General features: G+C 36.3%; 1 protein-coding gene across 5 annotated transcripts in view; it reads left to right on the plus strand.

The window, feature by feature from the left end:
* The window catches only part of LOC117239573 (monocarboxylate transporter 10-like), a 300,758-nt gene that overhangs the window by 211,710 nt on the left and 63,530 nt on the right, over positions 1-25,518 (plus strand). For all 5 annotated transcript variants that reach the window (XM_033505257.1, XM_033505258.1, XM_033505261.1 and 2 more), the window contains one exon: positions 345-518. In XM_033505257.1, coding sequence (XP_033361148.1) covers positions 345-518 — 174 coding nt within the window. The remainder of the gene's footprint in view (positions 1-344; positions 519-25,518) is intronic.

Raw genomic sequence — 25,518 nt, forward strand, 5'->3', positions numbered from 1 at the left:
ACACACACACACACATGCATGTACCTATGTGCGCAGTTTGAATTTGGCACAACAGTCGGTTCGATCCAGATAAAACCCGACACAAAAGATAATACGCGCACGTATCCTTTTCCGTGCACGCTATAGTATAATTTTATTATCCTTTGTGTATATCATGCTTTTTACGGATAAGGTATTAAAAAGAAAAAAATATTTAAAAATATAGAAAACCGAGAAAAAATCGAAAAGAATAATAGAATTAATTCGTTAATTAATTACTGTGCTCATGGCCAAACGAACGAAAAAATTCGCTCACACGATCCATGTAAAAAGCAATCGTAATTAAGGCTAATCTTTCTCTTCAGGCATAGACGTCGCCGCCATGCGAACGCATTTCTATCCAGAGGGTGGCTGGGGGTGGCTGGTTTGCGCAGCCGGGTTCCTCGCCCTGTTGCTCACCACTGGAATGCAGCTCGCTTTCGGGCTTCTTCATGTTCACGCTGTGCGACGATTCGGCGAGGAACATCTCATGGATCTGGGTACGTTTTCATACATCTTACACTTTCTCCGTCGGACAATATTTCCTCCTTCGTGGACCCGTGACAACCAGAGGAAACTTCATCCTGATAATTTTCCTCGGTGAAACTTTTGGCTTTCGAATAGTACGTTCTAAATTATGCTTCTTTCTAAAGTCCTTTTATTGTTTGCGGCTTATGAATTTCTGCGGGAAGAGGAAGAAAATATTGTTGCGACGTTGATCCTGGGAATTCTTGGGGATCTCGTTTTGTAAGTGGGAAGCCTAAAGTGGGAAAAATCTATCCGCTAAAAATAGAAATATTTTTCAAAATGTCAAAAGGTATTTATCTTCTTAACCGATGCTAATTATACGCTGCTTATTTATTACGATGAAACATAAGTGTAGCATACGTAAACGCTCATAAAAGTACTTGAATTTTTATTATAGAAATCTTTTTGTGGATATATTGGGTTGGCAACTAAGTGATTGCAGATTTTGTCATTATCATCTAATCCGCAATCACTTAGTTGCCAACCCAATATTACGTGCGTTGTACGAAACCTTTCGAAATTTTGTTAACACTATAATGAAACACGTATGGTGATTGTAATAGTAAAATTTGAAACCAATGCTATCTTTCAACTTGTACAGATACTTGCAGATCCGTTTCAAAATTTATCAACATAACCACGATATTATAATATTTTTAAATGTTCGAATGAGCGTAGATCGATTGTACCCGAAATTATCCTAAAATCGAAACGCAAAGGTATACTATAAAAGTAGCGAATGAAAAAATTCGCACAAGTATATTTATGAGCAGAACGTTTCTTGAAAAGTTAGACAGCTTACAGCGCAGCGGGTGGATACTTTCTTTGAAGCAACTGTGAAAACTCCGATCGTAAGGTTACAAACTCATGAAAAATTCATACGTAGCGACAAGCGTTAAGTGCTGTCTGCTGTTCCACCGTGGGATTGATTCGATGATTCTTTCGTAATCGCGACGGATCGCATGAAACTTTCATTTCGCTAGAATCGAGTCGAGCTCGGATGATATCGTCCGTTTAAGTTTCTTTGTAGATGTTACAATGTACACATATACATACAGTCTATTATCAAATTGATTTTCTATTCAGTCGATTAATCCTCTCTGTAATCGACATAATAATTCAACGAAATACCTGTTACAAGAATGGCTTTTTAATTAAACTTCTCGAGTAGTGTTTGGTTCGAAACAGTTTGTTAACCAAATTAACTCTGCTCTCATTTTGAAAACAAAACAGATTTGTGATGTTTTAAGAAAATGTTTTTCTCGTCCAAATTAAAACGAGAAGTCGACAATTGGATAACAGCTTTTTTAAAATTCCATTCGCATTTATAATATCTGTAGCATTTGGGCGAAAAAGTATAGAAAATGAAATATAAATCTTGTAGGGATACGCTCATAATATGTAGAACAAAATATAATGTAAGATCAGGTGTTGAACTTTGAATATACTATGCGAATCTTAGGTAAAAGAGCGAGCAAGAAATGAAATCGACTTGTCTATTGGAATCATAAGCAAAAGGCAACAATGTAGAAAATATTAAGAGGGAAAATTTACGACGAAAATTCTATCGATGTTATTCTATTGACCAAAATGTCGCTTACATATTGAAGAATAACATCTGATGAAAAATGACGCAACAGAGTTAGCCTAATCGACCGCAATAAACCGTTCCGCTCTGCTTTCAATTTATCGCAGAATAGAACGAACCTTTCGATACACCATATTTCTCAATTTACCGCCAAAGACGTCAGAAAGTATCAGGCATCGGTATTCGTATTGGCCCGCTTTTCCGCTTCCTTTCACTGAAATCGACGTAACAGTCTCTCGAAATTTGCCTTTCGTTCAACGCGATGAATTATTTTGTCAAAATGCCGCGCGAAATAAAGCCGGCGTCCCATCGACGGGGATCTCGCCGTTGCTCCAGGGATTTCCAGCACGTCTCGCCGAACACCGTCGAGGAAGGATCCTTTCTTCGGAATATTTCAAACGTAAGAGCCGGTGCTCAGCTCCGAAACGAAGATCTGCCGAGGATTTATTCCCGTGGAATCGTGCGTTTCTCTCCGCCCAGTTATTTCATAATGACAGCCAACTTGAATTTAAAATAATCCCTCTGTTCCCGTTCTGCTCTTATTCTTTCGCTAGCCGAGGGAAACCGAGAAGGTAATCAAAGAAGGAAACACGAGATGAATTTCCTAGTTCGTTTTCGAGGCTCAGTTAGTCTGTATCAAAGGAATTTTACATCTTTTTGGGGAGGTTGATGAATAGCGTCGAGAATTCTTGCAGATACTTCCAGGAAAATTCGTTGGGGAAAATTTGGAGGGAAGCTATGATCGGTGTAAGCCTCGGATTCTCTCGCGATGGCTTTGTTTTGCAAATTGCTCGACAAGTTTCTTGAAGAGGGCTATTTGCAAGCAATTCGATGGACTTTCAGAGATTTATCATAGCATCTCACGTTTATTATCGCAGTACAGTGATATGAGATAAATACTAGATTGCAACATATGAAATTCTCAATTTTCAATCTGTATTCAACGATTTAATCAAGATGTATGATGTTGATTTGCACTTAATATCATGTTGATTTAATACCAATAGTAGATTTACCATAATATTCCAATCTCCAGAGTATATACAATATTGACATTACATATATTTGATGTAATATTTATTATCGAGCAATACTACGTATAATGTAGTATTGCTCTCTCTCTATATGTATATATATATATAACATAACTCCAACCACATATTTCAAACATCAAAAAATATTCCTCATCGATACACACTGCTGACCGTTGGTATTATTGCTCGTTACAGTTATTGCAAAAATTCAACAAATTTTACCGTATTTAGTATTTTACATTGTGAGGCACGTATGATACGAACGATTCAACAGATTTATAAAATAATAAAAAAGAAAAGCCATAGGAAACATTCGATTCAGGTTAACATAACAAAGTATTTATATATATATATACTTATGAGCTGCAGTGTATTTTCAAAAATTTCCTCAATCACGAACCACGTGTTAGAAATGCAACATACGTCGTTAGATTGCCGTGTCAAGTCAAAAGAACGTGATCTTCTGCTTCAATCCAGTCACCGCTACCAGATAACCGAAAAATAATTTGTCTACGTATACGTTAAATAAAAAATCTGTATCTACATTGAAACAGAAAATATAACAGTGACCTGATCGTTAAATACTAAAAGTCGTTTCTCTCGAAACCACCTTTTGACTGGATACGCCTATTTGAATCAACACGGCGATATATTAAACCATAATAATTTTTATATCACATTTCTGTGATAAACCGTTATCCCTCTCGTGGCTTATAGCAAACAGTATCACTGTTGGAAAGAAAAAGGTATTAGAGTGAAACGTTAAAAGTAACCCTGACAAACACGAGGCCTACCGAGGGGAAAAGAGGCTTTCCCTTGCGGCGCGACATGAAATACGGAAGTCCCCGATAAGTCGAGGTTTATTTAAAGTCTGTGGGAAAATAATGGCCGCCGAGAGGCTCGCGAGAAAACGATTTGATCGAAGACTGAAGAAGCTCCGTGGACGGGCTGATAGATACTGGCGTTGCGGCAGCGGCGGTCGGGCTTATCGTTGACCTACTCTACTTAGTTATCTAGTATACATCATAGGCGGCGATGTGGTTGAAAAGTTCGATCGATCGATCGGTATATTTACGTGGTTTCCGCGTCCGTGGACTGACGACGGTGTAATTTATGGCGACCAGCACCGCAAAAATTACGATATTTTCAATACACTGCGCCAGCAGCTAATCTATCGTGACGTCTCGGTCGCCGCGCCAGTCGCCGATCAATCTTCAAAAGGTGTCGCGTAGAAGATATATCGTAACATCTGGTGGCGGTGGATATTTTATGTCGGCGAGTTTCGGTCTCTTGATCTGTCGATTTGCACGCTAACGCTCATAAATATCTGAACACTTTAGTTGATTTATAGCAACAGTATACGAATGTTATTGTATTGTATGAAAGACGAACGGGTAATTGGAAGCAACAGTTACTACTTTTTTATGGAATCGTCAGACTGTAACGTTGGATGAATTATTAATGAACGTGGCAATAATATATTTTATTGTTTACCATATATACTGCTACACGCAGACAATAGACATGGAACAGTAAAGTAAAGATAGAATAAGATTGTGTGTACAGATGATTAAGCGAGAGTGCAAGGCAATAGGGAAAATAATTGTAAACCGAGTTCCTCTTATGCTCGGGAAGCTAAAAATAAATTCTACCTACTACTACTACTACTATTACACACATTTACTACTTAAATATATAATAAATATAAAGTGATTCTACCGATATTAGAAGTCTTTCCATCAGCATAGACGACCATTCATAATCTGATTTCTAATTGAAAGATTAAAGAATCTGAAGATAAAGAATTTATCCAGTGACAGAATAATTCCGTGAGATTTGACATTTATAAATACCAGTTTCATTGCTACATATAGGCGTGCAAAGATCACTTTAGATTAGACGCGTCTATAATGATTATAAAGAATAAAATTATCACAGTTTTATTTATTCGTGCTCATATTAAATACCGCATTTTTATCCGAAAAGACATTTTTATACGTCCTAAAAATTCTATTTGACGAATCGAATTAATTGTTGAAGCGTTAATTTCGTTAGATTAGAATCATTGAACTAATTTTGGTAAAACTGGAAGCAGAGTATTAGAGTCTCGTTTACGAAATATGTTTTAGTCAACAGACGCAATGCCAACACGACGAAAGATGAAATTTAGATGGAGCAAATCGAACTAGGTTTCAGAGCGGCTCGTTTCAGGTATCATTTTCTAATATTTACGACTTGCCTGGCGCTTGATACGTACGTGACTTTGAATACTCGTAGTTTGCTTTAATGCAGACCTAACCATCGTCATTTAACCACGCGTCCCACATGGAACTACCACTTGTTCAACCCCCTGGAAAGTCATAAATTTTGCGAAAGTCAAATAACATCGAGCTTCGTGTTGCTCGAACGAACGAACGCTTCATGAACGCTAGCTGTGAATGAACTTTCTATTGAATGTTTCCGCGCGTCTGTTTTAATTCGTTTTTAGTGAGATTTCGGAAAACCAACGCTTTCGATCGATTTATTTAAACCGAAGTTTTATCGAAGTTTCAAACAGTTCGACTCGAATTCTCTTTTTCATTCTCCGCGTTACCGATAGATTTTATATGGTGGAAATAACAACTTCCGAATAGAAACAGAGACTCGAAGCAACGATGTTCAAAAACAAATCTCAAATTAATGAGAGAAAAATGAGTTTGAAAGATTGACGAACGATCTCAAACAACAACTCAAATTGTTGATAGGGAGACAAGTTTGAAATGTTGGCAAATGGTCCCAAACAACAGTCTCTAAACAAGAGATTACCAACTAGAACTTGGAAAAAAAGATCTGAAACTAATCCCTCCGCAATTTTCTTCTGGAACAAATAATTCCCGGGACATTCTCGGGTTGCGCAACCTACAAAACTGCGAGAGCAAGAAGCGTGTGTCGTAGGGTCTGTGAGAACACGTATCTCGATTCCACGTCTCTCCAGACGTAGACAAGAAAAGTCTGGCGGGTCCCAGAGCGTACCGTTTTCGCGGCATTGAGTGGAAAGTTGGACGCGGTATCCGCGTTTCTCGATACCCTTTGGGCAAAGTTTAGAAGATGAAACAAGGAAAACGAACGAAAAGATTCGCGAGCCTGATGCACGTTGACATTTTTCAGACTGGCGCCGATTGGTTCTATATTTTAAGCGGCGACCTTTGTGTCTGACGTTGTTGTACAGGTTCAGTTGCTTTTATTTTTCCATGGTTTATTTTTCTCGCACTCTTGCCACTCTTGCCACGCTCGTCTCTCGCGGTACAGTGCAGCTTCGATCACGCTGAACGAGCCACGCGTCGTTGAATGTTGATATAAAATCGGTATCCATCAGAGTACCACGGTCATTGCTTTCTTAATTAAATGTTTTATAGATAATTTTAAACATTTTGATCGTTATCGGGCTTATTATTATGCGTGTTATTTCTACATAATCTAATCTGAAATCTTATCATTTAATATTAAATATAATCAGATATATCTGCGATATAATCATAAGTAGTATCCAAGTTAATATTCCACTCATTTTTACGTCTAGAATAATCCCCTGTCGATTATTTAGTCCTGTCTAGTCCAAAATTGGCCATGTTCAAGTATACTTGATAAATGTTGAAACTTGATTTTCTCGTAAACTTAAATGACAAAATTCTATTTTTTCATAAACAATCAGCTCGTGCCTGCTTGTACATGTTATTCGACCGCACGATTAAACAACATTAAATTTTTGCAGAATATTATATTGCACTTGCACGCATATGCTTCACGATGTTTTCGAAATTATTCACATTGTTGAAAATCGTTTAATCCGTGAAATTTATTATATTCTAATTGTCCTAAGAAACGTGGGGAGAAAACGTACTGACAGCCAACGCGTTTAGAAAGAGAACGATCTTGATAGTTACACGTCTAGTTGAGTTGAAGAAGGTTGGCGAGTTTTCAGTATATGGTGAGAAATAAGAGAACCCTTTGATGGATATATAGTGCACGGATATTGTGATACAGGTAGTTTAGCGAGGTGTTGGCGCTTTACTTTCGAGATGGTTGCCTTGAACTTTCTTCCTGTTAAGGGCTGCAATATGGAGTCGTTGGGGTTTATGGGACTACGTGGTTGCGATCTAAGCGATAGTGGATTGCGAGCGTATTTGCGATATTATTTGAGAATTGCAGCGGTCTGTACTACATACTTTATGTACATATATTGGATTTTGAAATAAATTCGTCTTGTTTCTCCTGTATATATTACACATATCGTATATTAGATACAACAAATATATACAGGGTGGTTGGTAACTGGTGGTACAAGCGGAAAGGGGATGATTCTACGCGATATTATTCTATATTTTCGACTTCCTTTTTCGCGTGATGATGAATGATGAGGATGAATTTACGTCCCAATTTAATATTCTTTATATACAGGGTGGCTGGTAACTGATGGTACAAGCGGAAAGCGAGTGATTCTACGCGAAATTATTTTATATTTTCGACTTCTTTTTTCGCTTAGAATCACCCCCTTTCCGCTTGTACTACCAGTTACCAACCACCCTGTATATAAAGAATATTAAATTGGGGCGTAAACTCATCCTGTTTCTATACGTGCATTACGTACATTGTAACAAATATGAATGAAAAGAAAATATAAAGACAGGACGAATTTATGTTACAATGCAATGCAGTATACAAAGCCAACAAAACAACCTAACTGCTTTCTAATGAAAAATTTGACGTTTTCTTCCCGTTCACATCAAACGTCGGAAATTAAATCAGTCACAGTAGAAAGGAAACGTTTCTTAATTAATGCACGCGTCGTTAGAAGCCACTTGGGCATCAAGCGTGATCTTTTCGGGGCAATTTTCCTAAGCAGCTGAGTGTTAAATGCTGCTTAATTTGCACGACAGTCAGGAGTGAAAGGTGAAAGAGCGGGCCACAGAGAACTAGCGTGATTACCGTGTCGCCAGAAAAGTGAAAGCCTTTCATCACCACAGGCGTGACATTTTCACGATCCTGAAACTGGACGTACCTCTCGTCATACAGATGCAAACACGCATAAGCATAACCTACGCGTTATGTCCTCGTATCGATCGTCTTTTTCTTCCCTCTTCACGCTGCTCTTGGCTCACCATCGAAGAAACCACGCGGAAGTGAATGGAACTTTGTCGTTTATAACGTGTAAAAAAATTGCAGACTCCAAGTTCTTTGTGAATTTCCTTTCGTATAAAGATGGCCTTGATTTTTCTTCTTTCCTCCTATTTCTTCTTTTTTTTTTTTTTTTTTTTAAGAGAGGAAGGGGTTTTTTTTGTCGCGTTGCGAAGATCGTTTGATGGGATTTGTTTGTTCTTGGTTTTACTTTCAAAGTAAATGTTACACGCGAAGGAAGGTTTAGTTTCTTAATGCGGTGTCTTCTTTCTTTACACTTTCGCACAAACCAACAATTTTCACAACGTTCGTTGGAGCGATGCGATGAGAATAAATTAATTTTTTTCCCCGCGTGGTTTTCCAAAGAACATAGCACCTGCATATTTTTAAAACATAACGGAAATTATAAAAATGATGAATCTGGAGTTCTGTTATTTTTTATTATTAATCTTTATTACTACTATTTATATTTTACGTAATTTTTCATTCGTAAAAGTTCGATTACAAAAGATTGAATTATTAATTCCTGTTTTATATATTTGACAGATTATTTTGTAATATTTCGTATCGACGTTTCCGTGAACATCGGAATATAAAATTTTAACTTATTATATCGAATGAGTGATCGTCTTGTAAACTCCGATATATCGCGCGGTGAGCTTCTGTAATGTCAATAGCGTCTAATCTGTAATCTTTAATTAAAATCTACGGGAAACTAGAACGTGCAAAAACATTACAAAATATAGTATAAAATGTATAATACACTACTTATTCCAACATTTGGCAGATATAACAACTTTCTATCCCTGGATTTCATTTTTTAATTATTAATTTTTTTTCGTACAGACATTTTTTAATTCGCACAGATATAAATTTTCATAAATATCTGAAATCTAGCTATAACATAACTTCACTAAAATTCCTTAATCTTCAATAATACATCATTGACGAGAATATCTACGATATTTAATGCATAGGTGCAAAAACATATATGAAATGTCTAAGTTTCACTTATTACAATATTCGATAAACGAAACAAGCTTCTGTGCCTGGATTCAATTTTTTTTTTCATTACATTCATAAAAATATAAATTTGCATGAATTTACAATTGAAAGAAGCTTCTGTGCCTGGATTCCATTTTTCTTTACATTCATAAAAATATAAATTTGCATAAATATCTGCAATCAAACTTAACTTCATTAAAATTTCTCATCATGCCCGATAACAAACATTCGACGAATGAAAAGAATACAATATTCTTTCAATTTGCGATTCTTTCAAAACTGTTTGAAAGACCCGGCTTTTAATTTCAACTTCTCTTCGGTGAAATCAACAGAACCGATGGAGAACGATTTCCAATACGATTTATAAAAATTTCCATTTCTCGTGGCGGATCTTGCGAAACGGGGTCGCCTGTATCGTCGAATCGAAATGGCGCGACACGCTGTCGTAATTCACAGTATGGAGACCTGGTTGCAGCTGGAAGTCGAGGCTGCATGCTCGCTAGTTTTCATTAAAGTATGACGAACGCGACTCTGTGCTCGCTTTTAAATATCGCGTGCCGATTGTTCGCGCCGCGGCGTGCTTTTGTTGCCCGATAGCTGCGGTTACATTTTTCCACCGATGTTAATGGCGTTTCCTGATCACTTGCCTTCCCCCGTGTACCTGTACGTGTATCCTTTTTCTCCTCCGATTACGAAAAAAACGACACGCGACGAATGTCGAGTTTGCTCAACACTTGTCAAGTTTGCGGAAAACTCGTAACGAAATGAAATCAGCTACGCGCTTCAGTTGTGTGTAAACTACTCTGTTTCTTTTTTGTTAATCCTTCTTCTCGGTTACGCGTGTTTTTTGCGCCTGGAAAAAAAAGTATAAAGCTTCTGCGGTGCACAGCACGAAAGTGGAACGAGAGGATTTTTCGAGAGGCTGTAGAAAAATGAATTTAAAAAATTTTTCTAGGAATTCATAATTAAGGAAATAACATGGTTTCTAAAACATGGTCCTATTGGTTCGTGTGTAAACAGCCACATAATTGTATTATTATTGAATTATGTATGTACCAATTACGTATTATTGTCCGAAAACATACAGATGGTGCAATAAATACTATTATATATATATCAATTATTGAATTATATATACGATTGAATGATTATGGAATTATATTGCTGGCAAATAATTAAATTATTATGAAATTTTTATTCGTTTTAGAAATATATGAAGAACGAAGCTTTTTCACACTCGTTATAGTTGTCAATTTAGATGTAGCTTCATTAACGTTAAATTAATTCTTAATTATTCTTACTTTGTTACGTAATATTTTCATCACATTCTCCAATTGCTTACCTACAGAAATACAAAGGAAAATTTTTATTCCCAACACATCGTTATATAATACATTAAATTTCATAGTAATATCATGACACGTTTGTTCACAACTTTCTAATAAATCTGTTCCTTTGCATTTTTCATTCGTCAAAGAATCACCTCCGCGTATTCGCTGATTTATCTACTGAATTTGCAAATTTGTCTAATTTGCCACTCTCATAGATTATCGTACAATGTTATATTTCTATTCGCGAGCTTTATCTGAAAACACCGTATTAAATATCGCGATTTGAAATATTGTCAAGCACTTCCCTTCTTCCTTTTCTTTCACCCCAGACGTTCTCATTATTGAAAGCAACCTGCAAGCTGAAACTTAACTCACGTGCATCCTCGTTGTGTCTTCTCGGTATTCTCGGAATCTCGTGCCACGAGCAAGAAATTCCAAGTTCAATTCGCTCGACAACTCGGGGAAGAAGACGTCACACGGCTTCGCTACGTTTATTATTTATACATCGCCGTGGTGCTCGTTCTCCGTTCGTCACGAGGTATCCCAGCAGCGACTCGTGACATTCAATTTCCACCACGTCCCCTGGTAAATGAGATTTCCCTCTTCGACCCTTCGATCGCGGATCCCTGAGAAGCTGTCTTCGTAATCTCCAAGCGGCGAGAACTCGACAAAATCGAACGATTTTATTTTTCAGTTCAGTTTCTTTCGAGTTTTCGATTCGACGGTTTTTTAATTTGAAGCTCGGGCGCTAGTGAAAAAGAATAATTCGCTGGAGTTTTCTATCGAAATTGCGAAACTTTCTGCAGAGTGACGTTGCGCAGAAAAAATGGTTGGCAATTGAAAAAGGATTTTGGGAAAATTTCACGATTTTTCTGACCGGATAGAGAGTTTCAAGGTTTTAGAAAGTTTTATAGAAGAGAGGGATGAAGAAATTCTTAAAGGCCACATCGAAGAGGCTGATGAAACAAATTTTCTCTGATAATAATAATTGAACTCCAATTCGTTCAATTATTGAACTATTTAGCACTTTGAAAATTCAACGTTTAATCCTCCCGCAAATTGTTCGAATAAACTAAATAGAACAATTTGTAACTTTTATCGTATCATTGAATTATCAAATTCCTTACTAAATTCTAAAAACAATAAAATACTGAAACACTAAATTATATTTTACACTGTTCAAATATTCAAATTCACTTGTCAATTCAATTGTGAAAAACTGCATAAATACTATATAATAATTATTTACTAACTGTTTATTAACTGACTATTGACTAGTACTATTTAATAATTACTTATTAATTTAATAAAAATTTAATTTAATAAAAAAATTGCCTAATATATATTCTGTTTCTACTAACAAGTACGAAATCCAATGTTTTTCTACTGAAATTCGCGCAGATCCACAGTTTCGGAGAACAAACAGAGAATATCGTGTTCAAAGGCGTAGTTCAAACAAGAGAGTCAAAGAAGCGGAGCGTGTGGCTTATTACAGCGGCTGAAACTCGGCTCTCGAATAAGTTTTCTACCAGCAGCCAGCATCCTTAATGACGTTCTACAGCTGAATGAATATCCTGATCGCGTGAACCGCATATTCAATCTTCGCACATTGATTAAGGATGCAATACACGGCGTATCTCTGCCTGCGCATATTGAACTGAACGTAAAGCGTCGCGATTCGATGAACGTCGCAACATTTTTTTTCTGTTAAATTATAGCCACTGGGGTTTATAATGGGTGCAGCTGTGTGGCGCTACGCATTGTCCATGCTTTGGAAATTAGTCGGATATTATATTCAGAGGTACACAAACGTAATTAATATGTGAAATCCTTTGCGTGGTTAGTCTCATAATCATTTCATTGTAAAGGACGCACAGGCTAAGTTAATTAATTAATTACTGACTGTTACGTACCGAACACTCTGTTTATGTGTATACAAATAACTTTTATAGATTAGATACAAATATTCCAAGTAAGAATTAGAAATTTTGAAAAAGCACAAAAATTAGGTAATGGCGAAATTTATAATTAGACAGCGGATTCGTCAGCATTTGTACGAAATTTAAAGACGTAAGAAAACGCAGAGAACGCGTACGATATACAGAAATATATAAAATCCCCTAAAGCATTATTCTTTACATTGTTCGATCGATAAAACGAATCTCTGTTCGACGCTAGAACTGGCGAACTGCGAAAATGATTGTTTTCGAAAAATTGCTTCCCTTTCTTACAAATCGCTGGGAAAATACTGGTATTCCTGACAGAATTAATATCGATTTTTATCTCGATAGAAACACGGTTGTATCGATCTATTTATTTCGAATTACTGATACCTTAATATCCTTGAAATTATATCAATTTATATGGAAATTCACAGATCGCTAATTGTATTGTCAAGTTCCATTTTCTTAACACTAGAACTTGACACGAAGCTATTTCTACCACAACCAGTCAAAATGACTGGTATTTAAAAAATACATAATAATAGAATATTTTTATATTTTTCGATTTATTGTTTTCTTACTGAAGGAATTCCATATTATGTAGTACATTTTTGGTATTATTAATCCATCTGCGACCATGATCGACCTAAACGAGGGTTGACACATTTATAAAATTGTAGAACCACTCATTTCCCGGAATTTTCCTGATAACTGATATCATCATATCGAATGATACGCAGTAAAAATTTGAAGAACGTGTGGCAAGTTGTAGAAAACGAGGAAACTGGTTAATTGGGGTTCGATAAACAGATTGCAGAACCCTTTTACATTTTGACAAGTATCGGTCATTTTGACTGGTATTGGTATAAGTAGCCTTGATACAAAGTTATTTTGAATTTGAATATATAAAAAACAAAATAAAATTCATTATATGATTCTTTTAGTTATCGTTGCAAAAGTCATTACATCATTGCGGAAAAAGAGGTAACATGAAGTCGGAATTTTAAAATAAAATTGTAAAACCAGTCGATTTGATTGGTGTGGCAGTTCTGGTGTTAATTAACTACAGCCAGCGAAATATAAATTTTCGTAAAAATCCGCGATCCAGTTACGAACATCTGCCGCTTAGACAGTGGTTCTAACACACTGCGAAATGGTTTCCCATCGAGTGCATGCGTGTCGATAATCAAACGCGAAAGGCCTTTCTGGAGGAATCGATGCACGCGCGTTTCGCGACCTCGATCAATGACGAGATGCGGAAGAAGCTCCATTGTGTGCGAGGAGTTCGCGACGTCGTTGTCGTTTATCGCCTGGCGAATATCGCGTCTGCTAGACGGACAATGGCAGCGGGTACGTGGTCTTGCTAAACGAGACACGCCACGAAGATCGTTGAATGGCGTGTACGCCGTTGATCGAGGTTCGTAAGCCGCGCTGACGTTCGTATCTTTATCGCGAGCTAACGCGATAAAGGCAAACGTGAAAGCTGGTTACCAGCTGGAAGATTGAATTTGCGGAGATCGGGAAGTTTATTGTGAAAATTGCAGGCGAAGGAGAAGGAAGTTTCCGGTGGCTGTTGCTTGGCTGATTGGAGTCGAAGGGCAACGTTTCAGCGCAGGGAAAGATGCTTTCTGAATGTTTTATTTTGTAAGATATGGTTGTGGGATTTTATGATTGATGGTCTTCAATAATGGAAATGTTGCAAAAACGTTGGCAGATTGAGAAGCTGTTTGGGGAAGTCTAAAGAATGGAACTTTGAAGTATCGAGAAAGCTACTTGTTGCAGTAATTGGAGAAGACTTTGTTATTCTGTGTTATTATTATATTGTTCTATCGAGTATTATAAGTTAGGATATTAATTTTCAATTCAATTCGAGTCGGATCGAAATTTCAAGGAATTTGTTACGTGGCAATGTAGCTTTTAATTCTCCGTCATATTTATGTTATATATATGTTTGGGAATATTTAGAAAATGAAATCCTAGGTATCAGGGAAATTACTTGTTCTAATTCCTTAAATATAAGATAGCGAGCATTAGATAGAATATTCTAATTAAGAATTATACTTAGGATTATGACATTTTTTTATCAAACTGTATAAATAATTTCTCTAGCTAAATATTAGATGAACAATTATTTTATATTATTTTATTGAATTAGGTATGATCCATTTCGTTCTATTCCTATTATTACGTTCGTGCATGATTCAATAAACTAATATAAAACAAAAAACATTTTGTGTCTATTATTTCCATATGAAACGAAAGGAACTAATAATATTCTAATTAAGAATCCTTAAGGATTCACAAACCTAAAATATCTTACAATTGAGACTTTTTCTCGGTTGAGACACTCTTTCTTTAATATGATGTGACGTTTATTATGCAGCTTCTTCCACGTCTCGTGGTTGATCGAGTTCCAAACGCATATGCTTCATCGATTCCAAGAGAAAGGCCTTTCAGATTCGATTATCAGCACACACGTACTCGCATACCGTGGGAAACCGTTTGCGAATCGCGGATTCCACGCAGTTACGTGGATAAATTATCGATGTAGACTGCGGTTAAAGTCTGCTCGACGGTGAGTTTCCGCTGATTGGGCGAACAGGAACCGAATGGATTGAACGCTGATCGAAGCGGATGATGTGATTGATTTCTGGGGTTTGAGATTTCAGGGGCGGGGGATTTTTGGTGATTGTTTAAGCTTGTTTGATTATTTGCTTCGTGGATATAGCGTGAATTGTGGTCTTGTATTGGTTTGGATCGTTAAATGTTCCAGAGACTCTTCAGGTAATTTGTTTTATTGGAATTTAAATGGGATTAAGGATTTTAAGTTTATTTAACCATTTTTTAATGAAGAGCAGAATATACGAGAATTTCAGTGGAAGATTGGTAAAGATAATTTCTCTCTCTTTTTTTTTAATTAAGATCAAATAATAATGTAAATATAATATACTTATAGTGTAACGTCAAAATACTTAAAGTTCAGAAACATTATATCCAAGTACATAATCATTGCCATTTTCATTCATCGATTAATCAACCCTCTGACTCAATCACCAACGAATATCTCCAATTACTCAAAATAACAATTACTCAATCATTGAAACAATATACGGATATTGAATTAAATTGCTTTTATTCATCGATGAAACAATCAACTCTGTTTTCTGCCAATCGCGCCAAAATACTGAAATTTCTGGAAAAATAGATACACAATGATTCAACAAGTTGTTTTAATCTGTCAGTCAAATCCATCGACTGTCTATTAATCGAAACGAAAAACATTAAATCATAACAAAACATTTTTTTCTCCTAAGACAATCAATCTTTTAATTCGCTACCAATCGCCAGGTAATATAAATCTCGAAAACAGGAAGAAAATTTATTTGATCACGTATCTTGCAATAGAATTACGATTACAAAATCAAAATAAAAAGTCTCCTAATATTTCCACACAATATACTCTCCCTACTAACAATACAAATACACAACGAGAACATATTTTCTCGTAAGATAATCGATCTTTTAACACCCTACCAACCATCAGAAAACGTAAATCACGAGAACACGAAGAAAATTTATTTGATCATAGTTCTTTTACGTATTACCACCGTCACTGGTTCAATATTGTCCCGAAGAACAGGTCGCATCCACGAAAGTCTTATCGCCTTTGTGATCCTCCCGATGCTTGATACTTGCCGGGTAGCAAGCATAGTATATGTATGTATATATAACCGATGGCTAGGTAAGAAATCCGAAGCTTTAGGGATTTATTTTCAGAGACGTGCAACGATACGCCATTGGCCACGCGTGTAACTCGTATTCACGGGATTCATGGAATAGACCCAGTTTCCATTACGGTTCCACGTTGGCCAAAATTAGGGAAACTGTACGTTGTATTTGCTGTACTCTCGTTTGATAAATCGTGTAGCTTGTTGTATTCAGGATTTATCGTAGTTTTGAAATTATTTCCTGTGGTTTCATGGTTGCAGTACGAGGTTGTTAGCTCGAATGTTAACGGGTTGTTGTAGCTTTCTGATATTACACGGAATTTTGTTGGCTTCGATAACTTTTGTATCGTTCAATTATGATTCCTTTATACTAATAGGTGTTTATTTACGAGTATACTGCAGATTTTTATGCATTTATACAAATTTTCTGATTGCATAGAATACACCTAACAATTTTCAAAACAATTTTCTACTAACGTTTCGTTTCTTTTAATTACATTCACAAGAATTTGAATTTTCATAAAAATTCCTAGTCAACTCGCGAGACGTTATGAACTGATGGATACCGTGATTCTGGTACAGTGAAGCAATTAGCGCCAGGTATTTAACGCTAGATCTATAAATCATGAAATATTACGTTACTAAATTTACTACATTATCACTCAAAGTTTTTCATTTAAACGTTTGCTTCGTTAACCAGTTCGTTAACCAGAGGGATATAATTTAACGACTATTTCGTCCCAATTACTTTACCAACACTAGAACTACTGTGTATTTCCATAAAATGCGAAGGTGGACGAGCAAACAACACGAGCGAGGGAAACAGGAAAGGGACGAGATCGAAAAACTGTGTTTCCAGCTTGCCCTAATAAGAAATTAAAAACTTTCCGGTCGCTTGGTTCCTCGCGCGAAAACTTGTTCGCTGTTGCAAGTTAACAACGTTGTCTAACGTCGTCTATCGATTACGCGCCGCCTCTTGCTACGCTTCTGCCATTATTACTCGAGCTCTGAAAGTTTCGTTTCTTTACGGCTCCTTTCTCCTCGTTCTCCCCCATTTTTCCTTTTCTCACTTTTTCCTTTTACACGTATACATGTACAAGGCGACCAAAAAGACAATTCAGGACTTCGAAGATACATTATGCAGTTGACTGGTGGTACAACCAAGCGAGATACGATTCCTCATAAAAAAAAAGTCGAAAATGTAGAATAAAATTTTTGCATATGAAGCCTCGTTTTCGAAGAAAACGATTTTGAAAATCTACTTGGTATACGCGTACGTATTAATTCCAAGTTTAAACTTGACGATGACTGTTTATGATGTTCTATCAAGCCAAAGGTGTAGGTTAGAAATAACAGGAGTATCGAACAGCTAAAATTAATCCTTGTTTTCAAAAAATTACAAAATACAAATAATACGTTGTACAGGGACCGTACGATGGTCATTTAGTTCAAAAGGTACATTTTTATCTATAAAATAATATGCACATCTCGAACGGTTTCTACATCGACGAAATTATTTTTAAAAACTAATACATAGTTCTATCCTCGTCTGTAAAACCTTCTGAATCAAATTCAACTGGAGAAACATATAGTACCAATCGACAGAAAGTATAACGATACTTTATGATAATCGTAAGAAGTAAATAATTATATTGCCCGTTTATATTAGTGCAAGCACACCCGTTGCTCCATTGTGTCATCAATTATCCAACATCCGCACCGTACGCCGAGTAATTACGTAGAAACTTACTTCTGTCACTTGTAAAATATGAATAATAAAATAGTTGAAGCAATTATTTATCTTCATTTCAACTGAGATCTGTCCAAGACTGCGGTATCTATCAAAACTTTCTTCCTCCATATAGCCGATGCTATCTTCTTTCAAAGCTAACATAAAAGTTTTCAATTTTTTTTCACCACCCTGTACATCCATACAAAACAACAAGGCTCTGCTACTGCTCGTCCACTTCCGTACGCTATATAAATGGCGATCGTTTCAAGCTGCTACGGCGAACATCGTAAATTATACAAGGCGCGTGTTTCATCGTTGTAAGGAACGTACTTAGTTAGAAAAAATAGTAGGTTGGAAAATAGACTGGTAGCTCGTTAAATATTTGGTAAGAGCAAAGGAGCGTAGTCGGTCGTAAATTGAAAATCACACCAGGGCTTTGAAGTTCGTATCGAACTGGGAGTCCTTTCGTCCAGTGAAATATGAAAATTCCATAAATGGACCTTGCCAGTAGAAAACTGGTTAATCCGGAAGTCGAGTTTAAATTAGGTTTAGTTCGAGACTCCTGACCTCCTCACTGAATTAATTAGTATTAACGGAGTTTTCCTGTATTTTTCAAGCCCTCCCCCGCCCCCCCCCCCTAACGATGCTTCTTGTTTGAAAACCTCCATGTTCGTTTGGATCAAAGCTTCAACAAATATTTAAACATCGTAGAAGAAAAGACACGATAAAATAGATTTTTATTTGATATTTGATTACAATGTTAAGCGCATGATTCGAGACTAGGAGGATTTTCTAATCGCCTTTGATCTTATGATTCCATCACACTCTACTTGATAATTTTACTAGACTCACTTGCTGTTACATATAGCATCATGAATTTCCAAACGAGCGTAGATCTTTAACTAAATCTTTAATGTCCAGTGGCATGGAAACGTCTCACTTAGAATTTAAATACGATCTATCTCTGTTGAATTTTAACTGTGATCCGTACATCTGTTACGATCAATTGAATTATTTTACAGGGGAACAGCGTTTGTTCTTCGAAATTATTTAATTTCAATCGCTGTCGGATGATAACGTGTATGAAACGTTGCGAGGAAATTTCTGTTTCTGATAACAGGCTAGAAAATATTTGAGATATTATTTCAGAAAACACCTATTCCAGAATAAAATGTCAAGTAATGTAAAAAAAATGATTTCGTTTCGCGGCTAAATGGTCAAACAATTCGGAGAGAAATGATTTTCTTATGTAAACGAACTAATTATTTCGAAATATAAATAAAATTCAGTTAAATAACATAATCATTGTTAGCTAGACGATCACTTTCTTTTTTTAATGTTCTATTTAACTAGTTCCCAAGTTTAGCTTGCGCATTCCCCCTCCCCTCTCCCCCTTATTTACTTTTTAATTAAATTTCGTCGGTGTTTTGTTTGGACGAAATTTCCAACGCTGGAAATTAGTTTGTACAAGTTATTCAAGTTGGGATTAAAAAATTCATTATCGGAGATTTTCTGGGAAACAGGGTGTGTTTAGATTTTGCTGTTCGAGCTAAAAACAGGAATATCCAGTTTTCAAGAGCTGCTTATAGTAAGCGCCTGGTTACAGGGATATATAAAATGGATATATAAAATTGCAAATAGGTAATGGTGCGGTATCAAAGGTGTATTTATGTATAATAGATTGGCAATGAGTATGCATATGGGATAATATATGCTATCTGGTAAGCATGAAAATGCTAGGAAAATTTCCTGTTACGATATAGGTATTCTCCATTGAACGTTGACTGGTTATTTTAATACGAACTTTTATTTTAGTCACGTGCAAGAAATACTGTGTTGAACGTGACGTACACTTACATTTGCTTTCAAATGCTTTTATATTTGATTATTTTTACCAATGTAGCTAGTCGAATAAATCTCTCATTTTTGTCTTTTATAAAATATTCATTTACTTGGTTTAATTTATTGAGAAGAAGGCGTGTAAACGCAACATTGCTGAAAAACGTAGATTATGTAACTTACATATTATTTTGTTACAATACAAAAAATATGCGAAAGAAGTTTACTGGTCTAATCAAAAAGGAAAAAAGAATCGCCATAATTGAACTCTGATACGTCCTCGAATCTTTATGTTTCCAATCTCATACTTTGACAAATTCCACGAGGAATTCCAGTTTTCTTCATCTCGTTCATCTTCCGTATTTTCTATCGCATGTTTCGACGTATTCTCATAATTCAGCCCGTAAATTTTTATAAAATAATATCTCCGTTTTAAAGAAAATGTCGCAAATCAAAAGTAACGCCATAGGAGGAATTCCATTGTAGATTTCTTCATATCCTTCGTTGTTTTTCAACTAAATTCCATGAATCTATCCCCTAAGACTTCATAAAATAATATTTTCATCTAATGGAAAATATCGTAAACATAAAATAATCACTTTGACAGGGAAGGAAATCCAATTTTCTGTCCTCCGTTATCTGATTTATCACAATTTTTCGCTCCGAGAATTCACTCCCTAAAATTGCAGGATAATTATTTACAGACAAATCCTCTGTAGGATAAATCCCACTACTTTCGAATTACTGAAAATTCAGAATTGCAAAAGATATTTTTATCTCGCACAGAATATTGCAACTATTCTAAAATAACGTCCTTGGGCAAATTTTCTCTCCGAGGAGTATCGTTTTTCCTTACCTCGTTCATCTTCATTCCTTTATCGTATTCATCATCATTTTTCAACTGTACCATGAGAATCCAGCCATATCGTTACGAGCCACCCAGTATAACTTCAGACACGCACGAGCTAAAGACGAGAATAATCTGTCGCAAAGCTGGAAGGTTAAAGATTCAAGGGCGGCTATAATGTGCCCGATGACCATTACAATTTTACTATCGGGACGCATAATCCGCAGTGCACCGCTTTTGAAGGGTAAAAAGGCGGAAGCACCTAGCTCATCCCGACGACCCCTCGAACGTCGACGACGTTCCACGGCTTCCTGTAATTGCCTCGCGTTCTTTAATCGCCCATCCATTCCGTTCACCCATTCAAAAAAATCGATGAACCCTTTATCATCGTTGGCAAGCTCTAATATTCAACAAATTTTCCTACTACCTTCCCTCGAGTTTAAGCGAGAAATCGTTCTATTGGAAAAAAAAGTATAAGTGTTTCGATGGAGTGTGGGTAAATGGAGCAAGATAAAAATGGCATAAACCTTGTCTCATCGATATAGTGGTGAATATATAGCCTGAACTTTGCCAAATGGATGATAAATATGTTGCAAATTATCGACTAAAGAGCAACCGGTCAGGTCAAATCGATCGGTCGATATCGCGTTCCTCGAATAAATTAACGCTCAAGGTGGAGGAGGTTTAATAGATCGAGTGTTAGAGTAATCCAGCATTGTATTTGCACTTGTTGTATAAACGTAAAGTGTGATGTTAGGAACACAGCGGTGGTAAGATCTTGTTGAAAGTGAAATATTTCATCCGTACGGTACGATGTCTGATGATGAACTGGCCTCGTACGTCAATTATCCGCGGTAGACAAAATTAGAGATATCCTATCCTTCGTTTGTTCAGATTCCTTCCGTTCGATCGGATGCAGTGGATTAGGATTTACAGTTACATGCGTATGTAGCCATCCTGCTTCATTGTGTCGATCTTTATCCAATGCTGTATCGTTCCGAAGTTGTCCTGTTGATATTGTCGCCGCCTTGTGGGTGATAGCGTCCGCTGGTTCCGCGTAACTCGGACTGTTATGCCTAGACTCTGGTTTCAGGGGCCAGTTGCGCTCTGAATTACCCAGCATTAGGCCTCGTTGCTTCCCGGGAGGTGTCACCTTGCTGGGTGTCACCTTGCCAGCCTGAGCGGCGCACCCACTTATTTGCCAGCCTGAGCGGCGCACGACTTAGTTGTCAGCCTGAGTGATTTTTTTATTTACTTTATCTCTGTTGAAGTTATTTGATGTGTAAACAGAGAAACTCGTGGATAAATTGTAAGGTAGAAAGTATATTTCAATAGAAGTGTAATTATAAGTAAGAATACAATTTGAACTGGTCCAGATCCGCACGCTAGCTGCGTTACCCAATAACTGAAAACCCCGAAGCCAACGTCGCCTGTCTACTGTTTATGGTCTGTCTTGGTCGCAGTCGTTTGTCTATACGCTATCGATGGGTTCAGTGCTTGAGAAAACTAAAAAGACCAGATGTAGAGTTTTCTTAGAAGTGGTGACCACTTCAACAATCTCTTTATTACCTTTCGTTCAGAAGTTTCGTCAGTATTTAAATAAGAAGACACTAATGGCAATTGTAATTCTTTTTTTCATAATTTTCTGGCCATAGAGAGTGAACATGATGATCTTATACGGAAAACTTTTCTTTTGCGAGAAATCTATATATTAATCTTCAGTTTTTTTTATTTAAATTTACAGTTCTAACGAGATTACAATAAGCTTGAGGTTACTAAAAGAATATCGATCGATTTATATTAATGAAACGTGTGAATGTTACTAAAGTGTACGTACAAAGAGGATGAATGATAACATGAAATATAAATTGTTTATTCGAAACCTTATTAATGGTATATTAAAATTAAATATACCATTTTTCGAGGTGTTAGATGATTTTAAACATTGTTAATATATTAACTAAAATTCAAATTAATTGCGAATTACGTGTACATCGACGTTTCTATGAACACAACTATAAAAGATAAGATCTACATAATGATTTCACATTCCAGATATTATAATGAATATTGTATATCATTATACATATTATAATGAACGTTGTCCTTTCAATATTTTATATCTGTTTGCATATTATATGCGTTCTTACATCCCCGGATACTCCATAAATGCATAAACATCAACAATCTATTTATAATATTTCGCTAACTATGACAAAGAATAAAATCACCGTAAATCTATTTCTAATTCTACGACTAAATAACATTCTTCTTCGAACTATTCTACCATGTCTCCACGTATTTCTGAGTACTGCCGCACGTTACAGACCGGTAGTTCTAGTGTTAAATCTTCAAACTTCCCCTATATCGTTTTCCGGGGCAATGAAACCCTTAACCTCTAAACCGCAGTGCACAATGCGCGACGAAACTTCCTTCTCCTCGGTTTCTTGGCCACTTCCGGCGCAAATGCATCGAACAGGAGGGACGAGGATCTCCGGTATCGGAAGAAACATGGTCAGTAGCCCGATGAGGTCGCGAGGAGCTGCGAAAAGAAGCTTTTCCATCGTCCGACTCGTTACGCCGGCATTCAACGGGATCTGGGTCAAAGATTCTGAAACGACCGGGTGCACCGAGGCGCGGCACGATGTTACGATAATTAAAACAATGCGACGAGAAAGTTGTTGAAATCGTTTTGTGCGCCGGCAACGACAATGGCCGGCACAACCGCTCTGTGCCTTGCTAGACTGGAATACGAAGTTTAGGATGAATTTCAAAGAATGGACGAAACGAGATAAAGAACGAGAGAATACAATCATAATGAAAAATAGAATAAAGTTACGATGAGGAATAAGATAAAATTGTAATAAGAAAATATACATTTTAAACAATCTATTTTTATTTCGGCTGGCTCAGCCTACAGTAGAAATGGATCGGGCTTACAATTCTTTTCACACATCTCTCCGTGCTTTTTTACAGTCTGAAACAGCTGCATTGGTCACAAATTTATTTAACACGCTTTAACCATAACTATGCTTTTATCTTATTGACCCCGTTTTTCTTTTTTTATTGCGGCTGAGAAACTATACAAAGAAATAATAAAGGAGACAAAGGGTGAATAGAAAGAAGAAGTTCCTACCACGAGCAAGCTATCTTCGATTTATTGTTCGCGATGAGCAGAAAGAATGTAGGAAAGTGAACGTTCCATTTTATCCTCTCGGAAGCTAAATTAATCAACACTGCTTTTCGTAAATTTGTCAATTTTATTGTTCAAATGTAGAACTAGTACTTCGATTCGAATAAAATGAAGGATTTATTTCTTTCAGATTATTTATCACGTGACGATGGCGTAAATAATATCGAGTTACAAGGCGAATTTTAAAAAATAATGGTTACAGTTGTCATTCATCGTGGTTTTCAATTGACGAACTTGATCGCTACTTCAGACGGTTCATTTATCGATTGTAATTCACTATTGGATTTCTAAACAACATAAGTGGATGGTGAATATTTTTATGGAAATTCAGATTAATTATTTTACTTGATACGTTTTATGTATTCTCGTAATCAATAACATCGTTGTATCTACGCATTTACGTTGTTATACTTTTATCGAATTCGAGTTTTCTGAAAAACTTGAGATTAAAAATTGAAAAATCCGTGTCTAATACAATGAGAGATATGAGTATACATACACTTGGAATATAGAAATATAAAAAGCATTATTTCCTATAATATTCGACATACTCACAGAAACTTACGATAATAAACATTCATAAATAAAAGTTAACGACACTTATTAATACAAATATCTGTGAATAGTATACTATTACATATATTTGAATATTATTAATAACATACAAAAATTGTTTCTTCTTTTATTTCTACGTTCCAAATATACGAATACTTTTGTCCGTCACTGTGCGTTTAAAGATACAAAGATATAGAACGAAATATATTTTTTGTTTGCCAAAAAATGTTCGAGGTTTGATCGTAGTAACAGTTTCGAATTATTATTTTATCTTTACGACACCAAATACCAACGAGGGAAAAGAGATCGCTTTTAAAAGGAATCCTACGTTGTCCAGGAACGATTTTAGCAATTTCTTGAACAAAATTAATGGAACTCGTGCATCGGACAGCCGCAGATAATGACGGACATTTCGTAGCGAAAAATTAGATGACGGTGATTAAAGGAAAGTAATCTGGTAAATGTATAGCGCTCCTTTTATTTTCCTTTTCTTTTTTCCCCTCGTGTTATTTCGTGTTACGTTATTTTTCTTCGCTTGTTCCAGTTATCCTTCTGTCGGTATCTTTTTGTTCCATTTCTTGCGCGTTATCTTTCTCTGGGGTTTTCTCGATCTTTTAGCGTGTACCTTTTGTTCCTTCTCCTGGCTTTTCACTCGGTTTCTTCCGTGTATATTTCGCATCCACTGTTGCTTTCTTACCTGTTTTTCTGCTTTTGTCCCACGATGGGACTTCTTTGTGCTTCTTCTGTATGCATACCACTGTTACTGATTTTTCTTTCGGATCTGCTCGTTGCTTCTCGATGAACAATAACCTTTCTTCGTGAGCTTTCTTTTCCACAGACAGTGTAATTAAATGTTCCTCGAATTTATTCCTAGTTTTACGATGGTGCTTTTAGTGCTTTGAGGAAGATTTCGTGTAATTAAATTGAGTGAATGATTGGAAATTGTGGGAAATCGTATTTGAGAACATTAGAACGTCTTTCCACCTTAAACATTTGAATTTAAATGTTGCAGTTCGAGCTTTT

Source organism: Bombus vosnesenskii, unplaced genomic scaffold, assembly GCF_011952255.1.
Source record: "Bombus vosnesenskii isolate JDL3184/JDL3185 unplaced genomic scaffold, Bvos_JDL3184-5_v1.1 scf7180000014105, whole genome shotgun sequence".
NCBI lineage: Eukaryota > Metazoa > Arthropoda > Insecta > Hymenoptera > Apidae > Bombus > Bombus vosnesenskii.